Here is a 23,270-nt window from a genome sequence, read left to right as displayed (position 1 = left end):
GGGTTGGTTAACAGAAAAGCATCTAAACCCAAGAAATGCTTCTAAAGTAGCACAGAATTGATATCCGTCTCCCCCATTCAGGTTTATGGACATAAAGGGAGGGTGTTGCATATGCGTTTACAGGTAAAACTTTGGACAAGTCTATTCTGTATTGTGGTAAGATCTAACACATTCTGAAAAAAAAACCCAGCTATCCAAGGATCAGTCAGTCAATGGTTTACAGCAGCAGGAAGAGGCCAGGTACTTAGCTTTTTATAAATACCTAGTGTAAGCAAAACTGGAAAACAAAAGCTGCACAAGTCTATTCAAGAGACAAACCTCAGTGCAGATGGCGACACCACTTCCAACAGCATGAGCCTCAGCAAGCGTTTCAAAAACTGTTAATTTCTGAAGAGGTAGGTGAATAAAAAAAAAAAAAAAAACCCACAAAAAAAACCCCCCAGAGCTACTAATTTTCTCTTCAAAAGTCTTTTGAATACAGGACAGAGCTTCACAGATAAAACTAAATGAGAAGCTCCTTCTCCCCAATATCATTGGTTTTTAAGAGTCGTCTAAATTCATTGTTTCCACTGGCTTCAAAGGAAACGGCCCCAAAGAGCCTGCTGTTGCTTGCTTGTTTCAAAGACCAAGATGCCACTCTCCAACTCAGAAGCTGGAGACCAGCAAAATCTGTGTTGATGGGTATCCCCACAAGAAATTTACAGGGAAATTGGGCAGAAACAAAGAAAGACTTGGCTGTTCTTAATTCACTAATAAATTCAACCCATGTCATTAAGGAGAAATTCCTGGATGTTCAATGGGACCCCGGCAACTCTTCTTCCAGTCAGTGCTTGGTGAAAGGCCTTGGGATGATGTTAATAACTGACAGCTGGACTGGGGCCCAACCATTCTGGTTCTATCATTTACTCATCCCCCTACCCAAGGGCAACTAATGACAATCCACCACTTAAATGACAAGTGACCAAGGTCATTCTTTTAAAGTAGACAGTTTTATTCCATCTTAGAGCACAGACAGATGGAGTCAGATGAGACTAGTGAGGCTGTATACCCCAAATTTCTTATTAAAATTAACCCATGCAAGCAGGGAGAAAAGGTAAGGACAGATGTTCATGGACATAAATTCACTAGAGTTAAATTAGCACAATTCCCTAAATTATTAAACTCAAATTGAATTAAAGTTGGTTGGAGTTTGGTACTTACATACAGAGGGACTGAAAGTGATACCTCATTCTTTTACATCCCTCATAACTACAAATGACATGTAGACTTAAAAAAAGCTTCACTGGAATAGAAGGAATTATAAGGCTCCCCCCTCCCCCCCCCTTTTCATAATGGAATGCCCAAAGACAAAGTTAGTAAAAAAAAATTCTGATTTGGTCAATGTGATCAACACAAAAAAAAGGACTGAATAAAATAAAAGAAAAGTGACAAAAGGGGTCATGTTCTAGAAAGAATGAATCATACCATTAACTAACTGGTCAATAAAAGTCAACCTTCCAATTCTACAAATATTACACAAATCAATGTCTGATAAATATTGTTTGTCAACATGTGGCTCATAATTTCATCCTATTCTTAAATAACCATTATAGCTATACAGTTGTCTTTAAATAGGATCATGCCTATCCAAACTATCTTATACAAAAATCCATTGTCTAACCTATTAGCAAAACTACATAGTCAACCCTGACAACCACAAGACATAAACACCCTAAAATGCCACAGATAAAACAGGGAGACTATGGTGGCCAGCATCCAGCTGCTGCAAAGGCTGTTAAAATATGTTTGAGAGATCCAAGGAAGAGAGCCATGCCCCCTGCTACAGAGGAAGGCAAAAATCCCCAGTCTCTACCAATCTGACCATGGGATAAAATTCCTTCCAGACCCCAAATAAGGCAATCGGTCTGCACCTGGGCAGAAGAGACCTGTATGTTCATTTTCACCAATACTGCACTGACTGGGTAACAGCAACCTGAGTGCTTAGCAATGACTAGTTCTCTGGTAGAGGCACAGAAAGGAACTATTAACAGTCTTAGACCAAAGGCGAGTGGGCATTTCGGGCCTACCCAAGGAAACCATGACTTACATAATGTTAATTTCAGAAAGGTTGCTGAATTGTTAACTCTAGTGATGAGCAAGTGCATGGTTCATGGACAGAAAGTGAAAAAATGATAAACACTTAATCAGACTACTGAACCTGTTTAGGAGGTAGGCCATTACTAATTTAATGCTTTAGCAGGGGAAGACTCAACATCTTTGCAAGTATAAAGCAAGCACAAGCTCCATTCAAGGTCTGAGCCAAGCAATCTTTAATATTTTAATCCTCACTGAACTCCTGAAAGCTGAGAAGCATTATTACTGTTCTAAACTAAGTGACTTGAACAAAACTGCACAGGAAGCCTGTGGCAGATGAGGTCTCCAGAGCCTAAGTTAGTGATGCAAAAAGCCAAACTGGGAATGTTGTGCAGAAAAAAAAAAGCAGTTACACAAAACCTCCAAGAGATATGCTTTGAATCTTAATGACTAGAATTGTAGCTATTGATCTTAAGCTAGGACACACGTTGCCCCATAGAGATGTAGCAATGTGCTACAGCACTGTATGGCATGCTACGGCAACATAGCGATCATGTGGGTCTACATGTGATCGCCAGCTATGTCACTGTAGTGGTGCATTCCCCCCATTATAGTGCACTGCTACAGTAACGTAGCTGCGAAATCTAACCATGCACAGTATAGTAACCACCCATACTGTGCTGCACTTTAGTACTTCCAAAAGTAAGTACTAAAGCACAGCACTGTAGCAACATCACCGTACTGTGACGTGTGGACACACGCAGAGTTTTCCTCCGACGTGCACAAAATTGATAGGTTTTCATGTACAGCTTTCCCTTGCCAACCACGATTTTGCCAATCATGGCTTTGAGCATCCACGCTTAATATTCTATATACCATTTTGGCTACCACAGTATACAATTCTGAGTAACCCCGGTTTTCCATGGCCGCCCATCAGCCCGCCACCTGCCATTTTTCTTATAAGCCTTTGGTTTTGCCAACCACAGCAACTTTCAGGAACCCAACCCCAGCAGTTGGCAAGGGAAACCTGTATGCGATTTTGAAGAGAAAATTTGGCCCATTTTTTCCAATCAATACTGCACGCAGGTGACAAGTGCCCTCAACTCTAACATCAGTCTTCCTAAAATTGTAGTTTTGGCATACTAGCATGTGTAATGCAAAGCAACATGTTAAGAAAACTTCACTGAATACATATTTGTTTACTCTGGCCAATGCAAACTTCTGTAAAGGATGAGGGTGAGGGCATTAATACTACATATATATTTCATATATTCACTGTACAGTTAAGTTCCTACATGCTACAAAATAGAGATTTAAATTATTTTGATAATTTATTCTGGTCCTTACAGCTCTCTTGTAAACAGTGAGAACAGGCATGCATAGCATTCTAAAATAGTTATAGCAGTCCCAAGATCCTACACTGATAAAAATCATGTCTTGGTATTTTTTTTTTTTTTAAATTTACATCAACGAAGGGATTTCCTTACAAATCTTCTCGCCTACACTATTTTTCCCCTACAGTGAATCTTTTCTTTATGAACTGGTCTGTGCCACAGAGAAGGATCCATCTAACATCCCATCTCCTTCTCACAGCAGCCTGCCCAGTACAAAGGAAACTTCCACCAATCCTGCAGACATTTAGGGCACTGACAGATGTGGAACCCCTCCCCATCCCCCCCAAAACAAACAAACAAACCCCAATGCTTTATCAGAAGAGGAAGCACATTACTTTGACCCAGCTCCCCAGCATCTGTATAGATCAGGTACTTCAGCGGGGCTTTTATCTAATAGCTGATTGAATCAGCTATTAGGTAAGAGAGCCAAAAAGCCTTGCTGAAGCACCCCACACACACACAAGTTCATATTTTATATATATACTTGGCTCACCCAACGATAGAGAGATAGATATAGTTGGGTGAGCCAGGTCAAACTAACACAATGCCTCTTCTGGGCATGCACTGCGCTCAGTGTGGGGGCATGTTGAGCGTAAAGTAAAGCGCCATTTTTTTTTGAGATCTATAAGCAGCCTTAAAGCTTAACCTTAACAGGGTGACTGATGTACCCAACCATTATCCCATTTTATACAACTAAGAATCGCACCATGTGGTGCAGATGCCTACTTTTCTTGTTCTCGTGTCGAGTTGAAAACCTTGAGAATCCCTTGAACTGTGGAGTGAAAGATAGTACATCCATCCTATCACATAATAGGAAAAAAAAGAGTAGAAAGCACCCCGTGGCTCATCTAGTCCCTCCTGCTACCACTGCAGGTATGTTCTCTGTAATACTGTCTGCTGATCCTATGCACAGTCCAGTTTTAAAAAGGACCTAAGCAAAAAAGTTATTTTTTCCATCCTTAGAGTATAAACAGTGATGACCCCAGGAGATCATTGCTGGTAGTCCATATATATATTTTTTCTTTCCTTAACACTGTCATTATTTCTCATTTTTACCATTAAAAAGTTTCTCCCCAAATTCCAGACATATCTTCCTTTAACAATTCTGAATGTATGCATTTCAAATCAATTGTCCAGGTGCACTGGTTTATTATTGACGCAATTCACAATAACAGTGGATTCTATTTGCTGTAAACAGTACAGTGATTTGTTTTTAAAACATGATTGGGTGACTAGATTTCCTGAAGGACAAAGATAGCAAAAAAGGGACAAAAGAAAATCTATTACATTTAAAATCAGAAAAAGAAGGCGGCCAGCATGGTCTGTAACTCCCTATCCCAGCAGTAACCTTTACACTAACTAAAGAAAAACAAAAACAAACAACAAAAAACTTGTCACCATAATCCAGCTACCTTTGGAATATGGATTTTTTTCTTGCTCTAGTCCTCTGCCTAATGTAACAGCCCTGTTCAAAGACTCCCTGCAACTGCCAAAAAGAAATAACTTATTTTTGTAGATTGCACCATTTCCTTTTCTTTCACTTTGCTTTTAGCAGGAGGCGGCAGCAACCAGAATCCTGGGTTCCACGCTGCTCAAAGGGACAAAAAAAATTGATCTCCTGACACTTAAGGCTGGACTCTTTTTTGTTTGTTTTTTTAATTTTGCAAATGTCAAATCCTTCTATACTTCCGTATGGAAGATAAAGGACGATGATCTCAAATTAGACAGGCCTATTTTAGCCTTCTAGAGAGATACGAGATAGAACTCCGGTGAGAACCACACAGTATCATGGCGAGAAACAAATTTCTCCCCTTGATGATATTTCACTTGTATGACTCCTATTGTCCACTCATCTTGTTGACAGACTGCATGTGGAAGGCCTTACAGTCACTGCCTGCATGTTAAAAGCCAAAAAAAAGACAAAAGGAAGTTATTTGTGGGGCTGTCGCCTACCCAAATCTTATTCACCACACTGAAACTAATGATCAGGGAAGGGCCTTATTAGAGTTGGCAGGGTTGGAGGAAGATTTTTCTTACCTCACGGTCACCTCTCATAGTCGAGTGGTTCTTTGGACTCCACGAAGCCTGACACTGTCTGGGATAAATACTTTGGCTCAAGAGAATAATTTTTTGTTTGGTTGATTTGAAATTCCCAGATACTATGGGCGCATCCCCATGAGCGGGACTGTGCGTTTCCCTGGGGACTAATAGCAATGGCACATATTTGTTGCTGCTAGTTGTCCCCAGGGCTGCCCTTGCATAAACTGCCCTGGGTGGGGTAGGGGAGGCTGGGACCAGCCCAGGTGCTTGCCTCAGCAGCCTTACCTGGGTCCTGGTGGGCCTCCGGGAGCAGCAGCAGGGGTGAGATGGGTGCATGGAGCCTAGCCAGCAGGTGGAGTATGGCTCTGGCCAGCCAGGCTCTGGTTTCTGGCAGCACATGCTGCAGCCACTGCTTTTTTCTGCTGCAGTTTTTTTTAGACGCTAGGATTTCCCGGTATCTAATTTTGCCACCACGCTACAAATATGCAGAGCAGCAAATGGATTCATGAGCACTACGTGTGTTTCGTGGTGCTTCTAAATGCTTTGAGATGCCACAAATGGCATGTTTCCGCTCATGGGGATGCAGCCTGTGGGACCAAACATAAGGACATTTTTTTTTAAACTGTTGTAAGCTGTCAGAATGCCAATGACTTCAAAATTTAGACCAGCTGTCCAGTAGGTTTCTCCTGCTTCACATTTCTAGGCACCTCAGTTTAAATTTAGTTCTGTTCTTCCTGATGTTTCATCCATCTTACTAGATACTTGCTCAGGGCAGCAGCAAAGTTAGTCAGGCTATAAAGGTAGCAGTCCATTAGTACCCTGAGGTATTATGGAGCAGCCTAAGGCAGCAGAGTTTCACTTTAGCTAAGTAATAAGTGTGTTTGAATGCTGGCGCAGAGTTTCACTTTAGCTAAGTAATAAGTGTATTTGCATGCTGGAAAGCCACAGACTGATCTTGCATAGCTTTGTCAAGAAAAATAAATTTCAGTCACAAGAGCCAGATCATGAACCACCAGTCAGTGTAAAGGAGAACATGAATGGCTGGTGGCCATGACAAGAAGTAGGCAAACTTTAAAAAGAATTAACATTCAAACTGGGAAAGAATCTTTTTAGCTTATTTTTTGACAATACATGCTAACATACACTGATGAGGAGAGCCAGATGCTAAACAGCATGACCAATAAATCCAGGATGGCACTGCTTTCAATAGGAGGTAAATACATTGATGAAAGAAAAAAAAAGTAAACGGTGGCAAGAAGATTGATCTTCCCTGCCCCACACAAGAATCTACTCAATTGCCTTTTACCATAAAAACCAATAATTTACAAACCAATTGCACTTTCTATTCACCTGTTAAGGTAGTTTGCATACCCCAGGTAAGAGTAGATTTTTACAAGGCTGCAATCCTCTACATAACCCTTCCCTTGTAAACCACTTTGCAATCTAGACTAGTAAAGGTCATTCAGTATCATTACTCTAGAGTATAAAGGGAGACTGTGAAGTCTGGACAGGGGCAAATAACTTCAGAGCTACCAGCAGACCCGAGTTTGGCCATTTTCTTCTTGTATCCTGGCAACTGGGTCATAGTGTCTCAACAGCAGCCCCATGTGGAAGGGCCTGCAGTACCTTCCAAGGTCCCTCCATTTGATGTTAAATTATTACTGTATTTACTCGAATAGAAGATGATCCTGATAAGACAGCCCCCCACAATAATTAGATTCTATATATGGAAACTTTATAAATGTGTTATAATTTTCCAGGTATAGAATCTAATTATTGGAGGCTTGAATTGAATTTGTTCCCCTCCCACTGCTACAGCAGGGAAAATAAATTGGGGGAGTCAGGGAGCCCCTTTGCTCTCTGCTTCCCCTTAACTTTTTTTCCTTGGCAATCCCTTCCCCTTACCATCAGATCCTACTGAGCACAAAGAAGCGAGAAGCAAATTTAAAAACAACAACCTTGAAATTAAACATGGCTGAGAGGGGATGACAGAGGGATTCTGGGTGAAGTATATGCAATGCCATGGCTCAGTATGACTTGAAAAAACAGTTGGTGGTGAGGGGGACTGCGCTTAATGGGTACTACCATATGTCTTATTCAGACGGGCTGTACTAATCTATTTTTGTGGCAGGTTCCCATCAGCATGTTTGCCTAATGTTGGGCCATGTGTTTTATAGTCATTCTCAGTGTTAGCTGCATTTAATCAACTTCAGAGTTGGTTTCTATTGCTAAGCACGTGCTGCTTTTGGCAGCAGTTTAATGATAGACAATGTATTTAGTGAAATTTCCTTGTACACAATTATAAGGCAGGTGGCTTTTTTTCCACCCATGCCAATAGGGGTGAGGGAAGAAGAAGGGGAACCTTGTCTCATATTCGAGTAAATACGAGTAAATATGGTATTGGCCTTGAGAGAAGCTATTTGCAAGTGCACCAGCTTGGAAGAATCCAGAGAGGTGACCTAGCAGACAGGACCTCCTTAAAAAAAAAAGGAGGGCAATTTTCTTGCCTATTAACTTTAACAATGCCCCTGTAAAAAGGTCATTTGGACCAATTCCGGTTTTTAAGTTGCCTTTATTTTTAAAAGGAAGTGCCCATTCTGACTGCAGAACATGTGGGTGTAATTCAGCAACCTCAGACAAGATCAATAAAGAAAAAAAAAAAAAAAAAAATCAGTCATTTAAAAATAAATATAAGTAACCAGATTGGGAACAAGAGTGGGGGAAGTGAATTTAATCTCCAGCAATACAGAACACTAAAATGATGCCTCCTGAGGAGCAGCAAGCTTATCAGGCCCAAACAAATTTGCTTAGGCCCCACTTTATGCCCTTCCACAGTTCTAAGCTCCTGCCAGTATTTTAATTTGAACCAGTTTGCACAGACTCAAATTCAAAACCGGCCTGGATGCTCCATGTTAACATTGAGCTGAAAAAAATTAATTTCAGCTATTGTAAAAGGAGTTGCTAAGCAACCCATCCCCTTCATTTTGCAATTTGTGTGGCAAGGGAAAAGGACAGGAAGGTGTCTATGAAACTCAGTACCATCACCACACCTGGGAATGATGTTTGCTAAAACATGTAAACAGGAAAGCCCTTTTTGGAAGTGCGATAATCCCTCAAACCCTTTACAATGCACCTTTTTGTTAAATATAAGACCTGACTCAAAATTCCTCCACAAGAGAACACATTAGCAAAACCCATCACAAATAAATAGGTAGTCTGTGTGTGTGTGTGGGGGGGGGGGAATTTTGACAGCTTTGTATACAGTATGCGGGTGTTGGAAACATTTCAAACCAAGAAACTCGTCCACACCAAGCAGCATGTATCCCGACATAATGAAATACAAAAACTAAATTGCACTACACACAGGTTTTCCAGACAAACTCAAAACACCTGAACGCAGCCAGATTGTACAAACCGTTAGTTAAAAAAATACCTTCTTGTATATTTTTTAGAACAAGTTGAAATAGAGTCTCTGTGCAAACGTTGAGCCTTGATCTAGCAGAGGACTTGAAATCATAGATACATTAGTTCCTTTTTCATCTGCCGCACACACTGCAAGATCTTAACTTCTGCAACATGATTAGGGTTAGGGAATCTGTTTCTTCAGGAAAAAATGACTTTTTACATTCCAGTGATGCATCATCAAGAAACTACTGGTGTCATATCCCATAACTGTTAAGAAAAAAAAGTGATATGTAATACTGGACAAGTGTAATAGGCTATTCTGTTAAAGAGAAGCATTAGGTCAAATATGGAAGCCAAAGTTTTGAGTGTTCTTGACCAATTTGACTCATTTCTTTACAAGAAGAATATCTGTTTCTGAAAGCTTTCATTATCCATGTCAGTTAGACAAAGGTATGCAAAGGATGCTATTGTTATTCTTTAATTGGGTAAGACAGACCTACAGAATAGGCCTTTCAGAAAAACCAGAGTCAAGAACACTGCACTTCTGCCAATATGACTGATTAACATTATGATCTACAGGTCTCTCTTTTTAATATGATGATTATTCCCATCCCTTTGTTATGAACTCCCTCAGAATTTTAACTTGCTCTGCACTGACACACCTTCCATCTAGTCTTTACCCAGGAAATACTAAGATTAGATACTTTGATGTACACCACGATTGGACTTCCTCAGGGAAAAAAAGGTAAGGTTGACACTTGCCTCAAGGTAGCTGCCACATGTCACTCTCCCTTCTAATATTAAAAAGTTTATAGGTGGAGACTTGTGTCTTCCTAACAAAAACCACTCAAGTCAGTTCCTAGACTAGGTACACTGTGGATCAAGTTGTTTTAGCCTGTGGTCTTCACAAAGAAGAGGGGAGGAGGGGAAAAAGGTTACCATGTACATCTTCTACGCTAAATCTCTAACAGTTATTTCCACATATTTTCCTAGCATAGACAAACATTGAGACCTCTGCCCACAAACATTCAAGTTGCGTATGCAAACAAAAGCTGCATTACAGTTACTCAGAATCAGCAAGGAAAACCTGTACTGTACTGGTAGAAAACAGGGCAGAATGGTACTTTGGAACTAAGTTTTTAGAACCACGTCCTGCCTCCTGCCTGACTTTGAATTAACATGCCTAACTGTGTCTCTGTACTGTACTGTTTGAATACTATGAAGGAATTTGATTTAAAAAGGCAATTATTTTAAAATGAGATGTTGAGCCTGTTTGCTGAAGAGAAAATGTTCTACCCCTGTAATTTATGAGCTCACTTGAAATTCTGACTATTTAAAACTGTTTTCAGTGTTTCACAGCAATTCCTCCAACTCTCCAATACTTTGGTTACTGCTTGGTTAGAGCAGTTTTTATTTTCACCCAGTTCTTACTATACCAGTACTCCAAATACAAAGGCTCAGTAAAATTATGGTACTTGCTTTGGCCACTGATCAAAAATCAGAATTAGTCTGGATAAAAACAGTAATTCCAGTTAGTTTTAGCAGATCACATTTTCTTCCTACTGATTCCCTTATTAGCACACCTGAAATCACAGCATGCTTACTTGCATGGAAAAGGCACAAAGTTGTTAACAGACTTAGGTGTAGAATTCATTACCTCAATACCCAGCCACAGAACCTGAAATAGTGGTTTTCACCTGAAATACGGTCTACTCATCCCCTGCTAGACTAGCAGAGACACAAGGTCAGAGTCAGTCTCTGAGGGCAGGGGATATGTTGCATCAGTATTGTTGCTCAGTCACTTGGGTCCCCTAGCAGACATTACAATTGAGATGCAATTAATCAGATATTTACATGTTAAGTAGCAACCTGGCCACATGTTCATGCAATTATGGCACGAGAAAACAGGGAATAAGCCACAAAATTATTACACAAAGTGTAATAACTTTGTGGCTATTTCCCATTGTGCCTTAAATTGAACACGTGTCCAGCACGCTCCTGGGGATAGCAGCGCCAATCTGCCGACTGGTGCTCCCAGCCATGGGAGCCACCAGAGTCCTTCAAGGCTCTAGACTGCTTCCGGAGCTGGGTGCGTCCATCAGCCTACTGGCACTCCCATCCACAGAAGCACCAGGGTTGCTACTTGCCAGTGGAGGAAGAACCTAGGATCAACTCAGCCTCACCCTGCATCAACAACAGGGTGGATCAGATCCCATTGCACCTTTAATGGAACATCAGCCAGTGTCCTACGTGACATACAAATAGGCTCAAGGACCATTTTGGATCAACTGAATTATTCCACTGTGTGGTGGCCCTGCTTGCCTAGATGTGGACCAACCACCAGCAGAAAAGCATTGGCGAATCCTAGTATGCCGAAAGAACCTGAGCTGCTGTGGAAGTGAGCAGGTATCATGAAAGCCTAGAGACTGCATGGACCAGGAGTAGCTCCTGTTATTGGCGGGGGGAAGAAACTTAAACTGTTTGGGAAATAAGAGAGCAGCGTGGGGGGATGGGAAAATGGGTAGAAGGGAGGAATGAACTAAAGCTATTTGCTTACTCTTACCTTAATAACTTTGTCTGTCCCAGAAGTCAATAGCCATCCCTTGGTTGCATCAAAGTGTACATGGACAATGTTGTGCTTACTATTATGGAAAGTGGCTGTGGGTGCCCGTCTACAGGAAGATAAAGCATCAGAAAGAGTTAGCGAGGACATGACTGCAGGGCTGAAGAAAATGATTATTTGAATGCTAACATAAGATATTGATTTTTCAATGGCTCTTGTTATCAAGAGAGAGGAGATGGCTTTGCTCTCTTTGAAGGGTATAAGCCTGCTCCTCACTGGACACAGAAATGCTAGCAAAATGTTAAATGGAGAACTGGCTTTAGCCAAATGATGCCATTGAAAGGAAAGGAAATGGTCTTGGTGAAGTAATACAGAGCTATGACAGAAACCCTTCCTCTCCTGCCCCTGCCTTTGAAAGGTTAATGCCAGAATTTCTGGAACAGCATGGGTTGAACTCCTAACACCTCAAAAGGTGACTTAAGTGTTTCCATATTTCTGAACCAGCCTATGGCAAGGCAATCTATTCCCATAGGAGAATCTTTAGTATTGCAAAGTCCAGGACAAAGCTTTCAAAAAAGGTGGAGGGTAGGGTAAGAAACCAGAGCTCTAAAATCCACTGCTGGAGGTTTTTACTTTGACATTGTAATAATTTTTTGTCATACTTCTTCGACCATGTATGATAACTGTAGACATGTAGTAAAAAACAAGTTTTCAGCTTCAGTGGCAAACAGATAAGAATTAATTCTACTCGGGCAACACACTTCATTCTCCATCTTATACCAGAACAGTTTCAGATGTGAGGGAACCTACGTGCTCCTAGCCTTTGAATGCCACCTAAGCATTCCTATTTACCTCTTACTATCTCTTTATTAAGTGAATTCTCCTGGCCCAAACCATTTTGATGTTCTTCCCTGAACTCCATTTTACCCATCTTTCTGGTGACAGGCACCCACAACAGGCATAGCTGTTCAGGTCTACCACATCTATAGCCCTATACAGGAGAACTATTAGGTCTTCTCTTCAGTATGAGCCTATGAAGGAAGACCTGGCTTCTTGAAGGAAGAGGCATTTTGTGGCATTCTGCAACAGCCCCTGTGCACCTACTGCCTCAGACAATACATAGGCAGAGCTCTGCATCTCAAACCCTTTGGAGGCAAACTGGCCTATTCAGACTTACTCCTCATCTGTGATAGAGGCATGACAGCTATCGCAGACCCGCACTTCAAACTCAAATCCCATCAGTGGTATGGAGGAGCGCTTGGAGCTGCATTTTCCACACACTGCTTTCCCACACTTCCGGCAGTGATGCTGGAAAAAACAAACCAAAAAAGGATTCCTCAGAACCAACACACATAGCAGTAATTTAGTTCAGCCATTTGTTTCAGCAAAAGCCACCTGGGGCTATAGCCCCTGAAAAACAGTAGAATCCTCACTCGTCTCATTCAGGAGAGGAGGGAAAAAGGCTGGAGAAGAGCGTTTGGTAGGAGGAAGAAAATCCTGGTTCCAATTTTGCATTTTGTTATCTTTAACACACAACCCCCAGTTAAATTCATGATGCAAACCAGGAACCAAAGGCCAAATAGAGGCAATATGGCCTAAGGGAGACCTTCTGGGTGACTTTGGGCAATTCACTAAGGCCCCAGCTACACATTATATGCATTGTGCAATAAATTTAGACCAGCCATGTGCAAGTAAGACCAGCCACAAGTGCAAAGTAATTATCACAGGATAAAAGTGACCATCCAGTTACAAAAAGAGCCAACCAGCTATAAAGGTAGTGCTTGAAAAGGTATAAAAACTCCATAGCTGGTTTCTATTCAGCTGTAAATTCAAACGTGCAGCAGACCCCTAAGAGGAGGTACTACTGAATGGTGAATTTAGATTAAAGCTACTTTACTTACTAGTAAGTTTATATTACCAGTTGCAGTAGAGATTTTTGGAAGCCTTTTTCAGTCTCCTTAGTGCAATATTGTCACATGGGGACAGCATTCCTATTAGTGTGTAAGGACTTAACACACCCAAAGTCATGTTAAACAGGCTGAATGTTGCCTGTGTGGGACTTGTTCTCCATCTGTTTTATCAAATATCCTCTGCATACTAGACCAGCCCATCCCTAACATACAAGAGTATGGTACCTGTCCACCAGGAAACTGTACTTCTTTAGTCACTAAGTCTCAAAGGAATATCACCACTACTGCACGTCCAGCAAGGGGAACACAAGAAACATCACCGGGGATCCAGGGTTTCAGTTCGCCATGGAAAAGATCTGGTAAAACCTGGATTTTCTCATTTTAAGGAAAAAAAACCTGGACTTTCTCCTTTAAAGGAGAAAAGCACTGGGAATGGTGGGTTTCCTCTTGCAAGCTGGCAGAGTTCCAGCCTGGAAGGGGCTAGGGGGAGTGGGAGAAGGGCAATCAGCAGGGGATGCCATGTGTATCTGTGCATATACACATGCACATGGCTGCCAGGCAGCCTGGAGAAAAGCTCCCCACAGGTAAGTCCGGCAGCAGGGGTGGGGATTGAGGCTCTCCTAGTGAGGGAAGGAAGGAGTTGGGCAAGGCTGGGGCTGTTGCCCAGCTGGGTGGTACGTGCGGCTTGGGGCCTGGGATTGGAAGGTGCGGCCACAGGGCCCAAGTGGGGAGTCGGACAGGGCTGTGGGTGGTTCATCTGGGTGGCAGGGGGCTGGCTCCCTGCTGCTGTGCTCCTGGGGAGGGTGTAGGGGGAATGTGTCCCTCAGATTTATACACAGGGTGGGGGCAGGTGTGATTTTCCCCCTGCAAGCTCAGGCTCCCCGCCCTGCTGTCCTCCCCCCAGCGCCTCCACTGCCCAGTGTGGGGGGTCCCATGCCTCAAGACAGAGTGGGGTGGGGAATTTCAGTGCCACTGTTGCAAGCCCTGGAATGCTATGGTGAAGCGCTCCCTGCCTGTCCTGCAGCAGCAGGGGTGGCAGCTTGGAGTTGTACCCCTCATTGCTGCCGGGTGGGTGGGGGGTGCATTGCCATGGCAGTGCAGAGTTCCCAGCAGTGGCAATGAGATTCCTCACCTAGTCCCACTCTGCCCTGCTGCACTGGGTCCCACATGCTGGGCAGCAGAGGCCCCAGGGAAAGGGCAGCAAGGCATGGATCCCTGAGTCTGCAATGGGCAGCCCACACCTGACTCACCCTATAGGCTCCACTCTGGCTGCTGCCACCCATTGGGGAGGGGGGAGCTGGGCTCCGCTCCACCATGGCAGCCACTACTTCCCATGGGTGGCAGCCAGGGTTTGGGTGCTGCTGCTGGGGCAGGTGGCTGTGGACCTGGGTCCCTGGCCCTGTAGCCCTGGCAGGTGGGAGCCGCCTCTGCCAGGGCTGGGGCGGGGCAGGAGCCTGTGGGTAGAGAGTGAAGGGCACCAGCACAGCCCAGGAGGCCGGGGGGTGGGAGTGAGGGGCAATGGCATGGGCAGGGCATCAGCAAATCAGGGCTGCTCAGTGCCACAAAAGGGGGGGGAGGGGGGAAGAGTGGGGAGACTGCTACAGCTGGACCCATGTCCTGGTAAGTGACAGAGTCAGGGGCAGCTCTGATTTCCCATGATAAAAACCCAAAATGAAATGCCAACACTTATAGGTATTTAGAATTTATTATAGTGATTGAGGCACTGATAGGCTTCCAAATTGCAAATATATCAATAAAACATTGTGTTCAACTGATACCTATAGATAGTGGTGTTTCATTTTAATATGTTAAAATGTGGATTTGGGTGTTTTTAAAATCAGAGAATTTGAGTTTTATCAGAGAATTTGCAATTTTTGAACAGACAACCAGGATCCCTGAACATCACTCACAGTGAACCTACTCTGGGTCTCTGTACTAGAATTGTGTGGGAAAGTTTCTCCCTCAGTTAGCTTTACAAGAGTGCAACACTACCACTGGCTACCATTAGGAGTCCAGATACCAGGTTGATAAGCACAACAACAGCATATATACCAGACTACAGCTGTATATTACTATATTTATCCGAATCCAAGATGACCTCCCAATAATCAGATTATACACATGGAAAATTATAAAATGTGTTTTAATTTTCCATGCATAGAATCTAATTATTAGAGGGCAATCTTAAATTTGTCCCCTCCACTGCTGCAGTGGGGAAAGCAGTGGAAGGTAGGGGCATGCAGTGGGGAAAGCAATAGTGGTGGGCAGGTGCCTCTTGCCCCCACCTCTTGCCCCCTTAGCATCTCTCCCCACTTATCAACCTCGTGCCCTCCTCATACCTGTTGCTGGCCATGGCCCTGGAACCACTGCACACTGCAACTGCTGTTGCTCACAGTTGCCTGCCCCCCCTGCCAAAAGCCTTTAATTACTATGCATATAGTGGAAAAGAGAAAAAAATTCTTATATGAAAAGTATTGGAAGTGTTTCACTGTAAGAAGTTTTATGTGAGTGGATGCATCAATACAAAGAATGTAGTACAAACCTGTCTAAGGCCTATTTTCTTACTGTCCCACATCTGTTTGAAGTTCCAGAAAAAAGGCTGGTCACACTTTTGACAAGAATCACTGTCTAACCACTCGGGTGTCTGTAACACAAAACAGTGCTTTTAGACGGAAAAACTTCATGCAAGCATCTAACGATAGAACAAGGGGTGTGGATTCCATTGTAGTAATTATATTTAGATGAATTTGACTAGAAACAAAAAGTCATTTGAAGCCTTCTCAGAGATTGATGTTGTGCTGAGCTCTGTACTCTGAAAGCTTCTGCAGGATTAAGATCCTGTACCAGATACATCAAAATGATTCAACTGTGAAAATAAAGGGCCAACATCCCCCCCCCCGCCCCAAACCGGGATGTTTAAAATTACACATCTAAAAAATGAAAGTCCTGTCTGAGCAGTGCTGAGCACCACCTGCTGGCCACAGCAAGTTAAAAGTACTCCAAATTTCCAAAATTGGGATGCCTCTTTAAGTGGCAGTGTTGGAAAGTTTTGCCCCACTTTTAAAAAAATTATAACTGGCATTTCTGATCTTACTGCTGCCAAACCAGCAGAAGAATCCCCCAGATAATCAGTTTCTTGTCCTGTGCCTAACATTTATGCAACAAAACCTTGATGTTTGCAGTAAAGAATTTCCATTTTCTGGTACAACATGGCTTTGCTCTTCATGCTATAAGAGAAGTGGGCAAGAAGCTCTAAAGGCATATCCAAAATACTGTCTGCTCCCCACAACAGCCCTGGGCGTAGGGAGCATTATTATTATTTTTTTTTTTTAAGCAGGAAGCAACTTTGGCGCCTCACTTCTGTCCACACCAGTGTTTTGCTGACATGTCCTCTGCTGGTGCACACTCTCAAGCAGATGTTACCTCACTGGTTCTCTTCTCTACCCTCACTCTTCAAGACAGTGACAACAATTCAAGTGCCCTTTCACATCAGTACATATTAAACTCATTTAGACCTAGTCCTGATTACTAGAAGAAAACTGTTTTAGGAACATTTCAGTTAAGTATAGACATAATGGATTGCACTATCAATCCTTCAGCCCCACACCACCTTGATCTAGCCCTGAGCTGCTCTGATCTGGCTTGACTGGCTCCTGCCCTCCACAGGTCTGGAACATTTGGAACAAGGGTAGCAGGATTTAATGCTGCCACCGCTCCCCCACCACCAAATTTTCATAACTGTGGGAAACCTGGTGGGCTGAATGAAAAAGCTCTGCAGGCCAGATTTGACCAGTGAAAGGCATAAAATACCCAATTTGTGATTAAATAAGATCAGGCTAGAATACAAATACAGAAAAAGCCAGCAAAGTAGAATTGATGACAGCCTGAGGCACTGGCTCCAGCCTTCCACCCAGGAATGAGTTAAGCAAACTGTTGATCACAGCTTGCTTTGTCAGTGTATGCTAGAGGCAGGTGCTTTAGAGGGCAGACCCTGCTACTGACCATTTCTTACATACATTTTAATTAATTTGAAGTCTGTAGATTTATATGAGTGAACTAAGCTATCATCTCTAAGCCCTTGAACACTGCATGTGAAAAAGGTACACTGCTTGTAACAGCAACTGCTCTACAGTCCAATGAAGAATGAGCTTCTATCATCTTTCAAGTATCCCTTTCCTATAGGCTTAGTTGGAGATAAAGGAGTAAAAAAAAATATATATTTAAATAATGGCTTAGTCTCACTCTTTATTGCAATTTGAGAGACCCAATAGGAGTGGTAACATCAAAGCAAACACTAAAGCATACATTAAGTAGAAATATCTAATCAGTAAAAGATACAAATGCTAAACCAGAAACATTCAAGAAAAGTGTGCCAAGAGCACAGAGCAAAATATTGTACATTAAATCCTAAGGGTTTATGTTTTAGAATTAGTTTAGCTTAATATGCTCCCTACTGAGTGGCTGATTATGGCTAGCCTGGCTCATTCTTGTATTTAAAAAGACTGTATTTACACCTGCTGCTAAACACTGATGGAACTAATTGTATTTCTTATCCTATTTTCAACAAACATCAAGTAATAAAAGCATTTTGTTTTGTAACAAAGTGCTTCAATTTGCACCTTTGAAGTCTCCTTCGCCAGATAATAAAACAACATTATTTCTGGGTGTAAAAATCGCATCAATAAAGGAAACATCTGTCAGGAGGGAGGAAGCAGCTCAACTTGTGCATTAGTTTTGAAGCTGATGACATCACTGACAATTACATCAGCAATTAAAGGGATTGTCAGCTTGAATACTGATGAATTTTGGGGGGAAAAAAAAAGTGGTAAGAAGTTTGCTGCCCCTGCCAATTGCCGAGGTTTTACAATCCCATTTTTCACATTGTTCACAAACAGAGGAAGCATCTTGCTGGGAAACGGTGAAACCAATTTGTCCCAGTGCTGGCAAATATATAGAGCAAAACAGAAAATAAAACCTAATTTCCCTACCATCTCTACTGCTCTGAACTCATTCAGTTATAGTAATGAGGTGTCACTTGTAATAAGAGTAAGAAGAAGAGTGGTTTTTATGCCAGCGGTGTCCCTTTCAGGCATAATTCCACACTACATAGAGTGACTAAATATAACCTCCCTTTTCTCAAAAAACAACCTCCTGTAGGTATTTAGGGCCATGAGTGAATGTAGACAAGGCCTTAAGCACTAAAGCATCAGTAGAGTCTGCAATCTGATGTGGCTGAAGTCCACAGGTGCAGCAAAGTACAAACTGAGGCTTTGCAAAGATTGATTTGAGTCTGGGTTTAACACATTTCAGAATAAAGGTAGGTCAATTTAGCTGGATCAGCTCAGTTAATGCAAATCCTGTACATCTTTGTCTATAGTGTTGTTATAGCTATTCTAAAGCGGGTGCAGGATAAGGTAACACTGACTCCTTTTTCTTCTTACCAGAGATGCAAAGCTGATGCAGTTACAAAGCATGTAACAAGACTATAATCTTTCTTGTGCCTCAAAAGAAGTTCCAATTAGTTACATCTGTGCAAAGCTATTAAAGGTAGGTAGGTTACACAGGTGTAAACTAAGGCTATAATTTAATGATTTTTAACATAATAGGAAAAAACTGGCAAAATGTCAGCTGATTATCCAGAACTGGTAGTTTCTCTCTATTTTTGGTTTTTAAATGCCATCCATTATTTTTACTTGTAAAATTATAGTATTTCTTATTTAGTCGCTGCAAAATAAAAGCAGAACACTTAATAAGTGTTCTTCTCAAAAGTAATCCTAAGGGCATAAACCAGTTAGCTATACGTAGAACAAACTCTCTGCCATACAAGCTGTCTTGGGCCACATAGCACAAAACACAGTATATCATTGTGTGCACGATGGCTGCATGCCTAAGAACACGAGTTTCCTTCTCAAGAGCTTCACGTTCTAGATTACATTACTTGAGAAAGCCCCTTCTACCCATTACTCTGCTTTAGTGATTATCAACAAGAACTGCTTATCTACCTCTTGTCTCTCAACATCCATATTCCAGACAACAATTCCACCATCTCCACCACAAGAGATGAGCTGTCGCGTATGATGAACATAGGAGAGAGACTGAACTTTATCACTGCAAAAGAAACAAGACCGTTAACAACAAACCCTTTACAACTAGTAGAAGGATTTTAAGATATGACCCAAGGTAAAGCAACCAGCTGGCCAATGTGCATGATCTGCAGAAGAAAACGTACAAAATTTAGCAGCTGTACTATTCAAGTTAGTATCTTGGAAGGTCTATACCATGTAGCATATTGCAGAGTCTGCAACGTTTTTGGGCACAGTGCCAAAAACACCCACTACCTTGACACGTAAGATACTGGCGTGCTGGGGTGAACAGCACGGGAGCTGTGAGGAACCTAATCCTTGGTGTGGCAGCACAGCCCCAGCCCTTTCCCTGAGGTGCAAGTGTCATTTGCCATTGGTGGTGGAAGGAGGAAGAAATAGTCTCATTTGGATTTGGGTAATGCCTTAAGGCAGGCAACTGCTTTAGCTCTGGCCCAGGCCCAGGCCCAGAGCTGCTGCCACTATTGCTGCTGCCTGTCCGGGTTCAATATGAGGCATGTGGCAGGCAGGGACAGCAACAGTAGTCGGGGCAGCCCAAAACATCTGTGCGCGCCATGTAAAAAAAAATCAGGTCAAACCAGCTCCATGTACTGGGGGTTACCACCATCTGGCCAGGGCCATCATGTGGTCCATGCCCCAGGCCAAAGCTGCTATGTAAGGTAAAGTGGCAGCTGGGGTGGGGAGGCAGTCACTGGAGGGACACAAGGTGTTGGGGGGTCAGGCTGCCTCCCCCTACACTACAGACCTGGAGGGGATGAATTGAAGATGTCCCTTCAAACAATTAGATTCTACACATGAAAAAACACTTATAATTTTACATCTATAAAATCTAATTTGGGGGGGGGGGGGAGGGGGGAGGTGGGGGCAGTAGTCTTAAATTCAAAGTCATCTTGGATTTGGGTAAATACAGTACTTGTGGTTTGAGTTGCCACTGAAGAAGTGGGTCAGAGAGAGGGGTGATGGTCTGACACACTGGGATTAAAGATCTTCCCTTCATACTTTCTGGCTTTGGCGCACACATCTATTGAGAAGGGTTTTAATGTCTGCATATGATGCATAATCATATGCAGACATTAAATCTGCATTAATCTGCATATGATGGCTCCTCCATTCAGCAATGCTGTTAGGAGGCAATCTTCTATCTCATACTATATCACACTAGTATACTGAGAACTTGCCAACCCCAATGGCAGCACAAGATGGAAATGCCACCACAGCCCACAATGGTTCTGTTTCAGTGCATCTTACAGACCAGTCATACCACAGATGAAGAACACAGACTTGCAAACAGGTGATCCAATGCTACAGCTATAAGCCAATGCAGGTCTACATTTGTAAGCTTTGTAAAGATCTGAAAGTTTCAGTGTTCAGGGGGTCTTGGCATGCAGCAGAGCAGAACCCCAGAATCCAGGCATCCCAACCAAAGAAACTGCCTTTGAAGAGTGAGTCACTCAGGCAGTGAACACAGCTACAGGTTCTCAAATTCTGAAGAACGTGTGCATATGGAGGTAATCTTAAAAGTCTTTCAGACAAAGTCAAAGTTGTCATGTTCCCACTTCATACCCCACCCCAGTCTAGTCCTACTGACTCTGACTATCCCCTTTTCATTTATTCCCCTTTATAACAGCAGAACCCACTTTTAACTTCTTCACAGGAACCACAGGACAAACAGTATGCCTTTGAATAAACTACATTACAGATACAGACAGACATTTCTTCTAAAAATGGCATACATCTAAAGTTAAAGCAGTAAAAATTGTCTATGTACATCACTGAGGTTCTGTCCTTGTAAATGCATATTTAAAATTTCTTATACTTGAGAATCAGAAAGTTAAGTGCATTTTAAACGTAAAAGCATCTTATATCTGGAGGAGTATGGCAATTGCCTGGTAATCCTAGTCTTGCCCCTAGAGGGCAAGAATAAGGAGCCTGCTATCAAGACCAGAAAACAGAATTGATCAAGGGGAAAACTACATCATTCAATGTAGTTAACACTAGTGATGCACAAGATGCCATGAACAACACATGCATCTCAAAACAGAGGTAAGAGTATACCCCTTGGCTTCATTTCCACAAATATGATGGCTGCCTTTTTCTCCCTCACAAACACGGACATACTTGTGTCCTTGTAGTTCGATGGCTGTTCCTTTTCTTCCTCCTATATCCCACATAATGATGGAATGATCCGAGCTGCCCGAGAACAGAATTCGTTGCACTGGGTCCCAACAGAGAGCAGTGACACCACCTGAAAACAGAAGACGTGTAGAAACCAGTCATTTTATTACCAATGAAGGCAATGGGAAGGGAAAAAAAAGAATAGAGCCAAAAACGAGAGTCTCAAAATTTAGAAAGGACATGATTTGTTCAGACATCCAAGGGGGCTGTCCTGTGCAACCAGAACAGTGTACTCCCAATAGAAAGGCTTCTGGCACACAAACAGCAGCCCTGGAAAGCCAAGGAAACCAGATTCCAATGTTAATGCTGATTTTCTGTAGGTGCAGAGCTCAGCCATAGCTCCAAAGCTTATGCACACTGAGCCCAAAAACAGTAAGCAAGCCCTGGATTAAAAAGCCTCTATATAAGTAGCCAGGGAGTTGTGATGGGGTGACCCATATCCACCCCTTGGAACCAGAGCTTGCAAAGTGAAGCTGTTGGGGAAAAGTGGGAGGCAGTGCCTTCAGAGTATCTCAGCATGAGGACTGAACATTTCTGCCTCAAATCCAGCAAGTCAGTGGGTGTTGAAGTGCAGGTCCCCCTCTCCATCTAAAACAAAAGCAGCCTGCCCAGCCTGAACTGGAGCTGTAAGCAAATAGGGAGAGCTGTTCAGACCAGGGATGTTGTCATAAGGAAAAGAGGAAGTGCTGAGGGGAGAACAACCCATACACCTCTTCCCTCTCTGGAGGCATATGCTGTGTAGTGGTGGCTCATCTCTCACAGGGCTATTGTTTAAGTCTTTTGTGGCACAACCCCATCACCAAAGCAAAACATGCACTGTACTGAAGCCTTTAATTTCATATGTGCTTGTTGGCACAAGCTAGAAACACAGTAAAGCATTTTCCATTTTGAGCAGTACCAGTGACTGTGGGTGGAGCTACAGATAAACAAAACTACTTGTGTGCACATGTGTTAACAGGATTGGGTCCTTACCCAGTTAGCGTATTCCTCAATTAGGGCTTCAAGTGTTGCAGGTCTTTTTGATACCGTATTTTAATTAACACCTATTAGGTACACAGTGTACAGCAGGGGCAGGCAATTATTTTGGTGGGACAGCCACTTACCCAGTTTTGGCAGGCTGTCGAGGGCCACATGGGTAGCCCCGCCCTGTGACAGGTGCCCCACTCCTTGAGAGGTGCCCCGCCCCCTGGTCACCATCTTGGGACCAATGTCCCAGGGCCAGCACTGGTGGGGCCCAGAGTGGGGCACAGGCTGGCAAGGATCTGTGGAGCTGGGCTGGGCTGCACCAGCAGGGAGTGGGGAGCTGGCCCGGCTCCATAGAGCCCCTGCCGGCTGGGATCCCACACTCTGGCCACCCTGCTCTGGGGGCCACTGGCACTGGCCCTGGGACACTGGTACGGTCCCCGTGCTCCCACTGGCTGCCTGCCTGCTCATACCCAGTGCGCCCCAGCCCCGTAGTACAGGCAGGGGGCAGCACTCGGCTCCAACCCCTTGCTCACCAGCAGGGAAGAAGCTGGTGCTGAGCATGGGGAAAACTGGCCCCTCGCCTACGCCATGGCCAGTGCTCCTTGCTGCAGGTGCTCGCAGACCACCCCGGGCAGTCTGGTGG

The 23,270-nt window shown here is 43.2% G+C and overlaps 1 protein-coding gene across 2 annotated transcripts in view; it reads right to left on the bottom strand.

Moving 5' to 3' along the window:
* WDFY2 (WD repeat and FYVE domain containing 2) overlaps nucleotides 1-23,270 on the bottom strand; it is a 123,072-nt gene that overhangs the window by 4,435 nt on the left and 95,367 nt on the right. The window contains exons 7-12 of one of the 2 annotated variants that reach the window (XR_003094689.1): nucleotides 21,605-21,731; nucleotides 19,388-19,493; nucleotides 15,928-16,029; nucleotides 12,653-12,783; nucleotides 11,476-11,584; nucleotides 8,941-9,179 (exon numbers count right to left, since the gene is read on the bottom strand). Coding sequence is in view for 1 of the 2 variants with exons in the window: in XM_006026288.3 (XP_006026350.1) it covers nucleotides 9,150-9,179; nucleotides 11,476-11,584; nucleotides 12,653-12,783; nucleotides 15,928-16,029; nucleotides 19,388-19,493; nucleotides 21,605-21,731 (605 nt within the window). In the remaining variant the exon portion in view is untranslated. Of the gene's footprint in view, nucleotides 1-6,410; nucleotides 9,180-11,475; nucleotides 11,585-12,652; nucleotides 12,784-15,927; nucleotides 16,030-19,387; nucleotides 19,494-21,604; nucleotides 21,732-23,270 lie in introns of those variants that run through there. The other variant, XM_006026288.3, reaches the window with a different exon arrangement.

This window comes from Alligator sinensis, unplaced genomic scaffold (genome assembly GCF_000455745.1).
Source record: "Alligator sinensis unplaced genomic scaffold, ASM45574v1 scaffold324_1, whole genome shotgun sequence".
In the NCBI taxonomy this organism is placed as follows: domain Eukaryota; kingdom Metazoa; phylum Chordata; order Crocodylia; family Alligatoridae; genus Alligator; species Alligator sinensis.
Note: the sequence above shows the minus strand (reverse complement) of the source record. Positions and strands in the feature narration are given on the sequence as shown.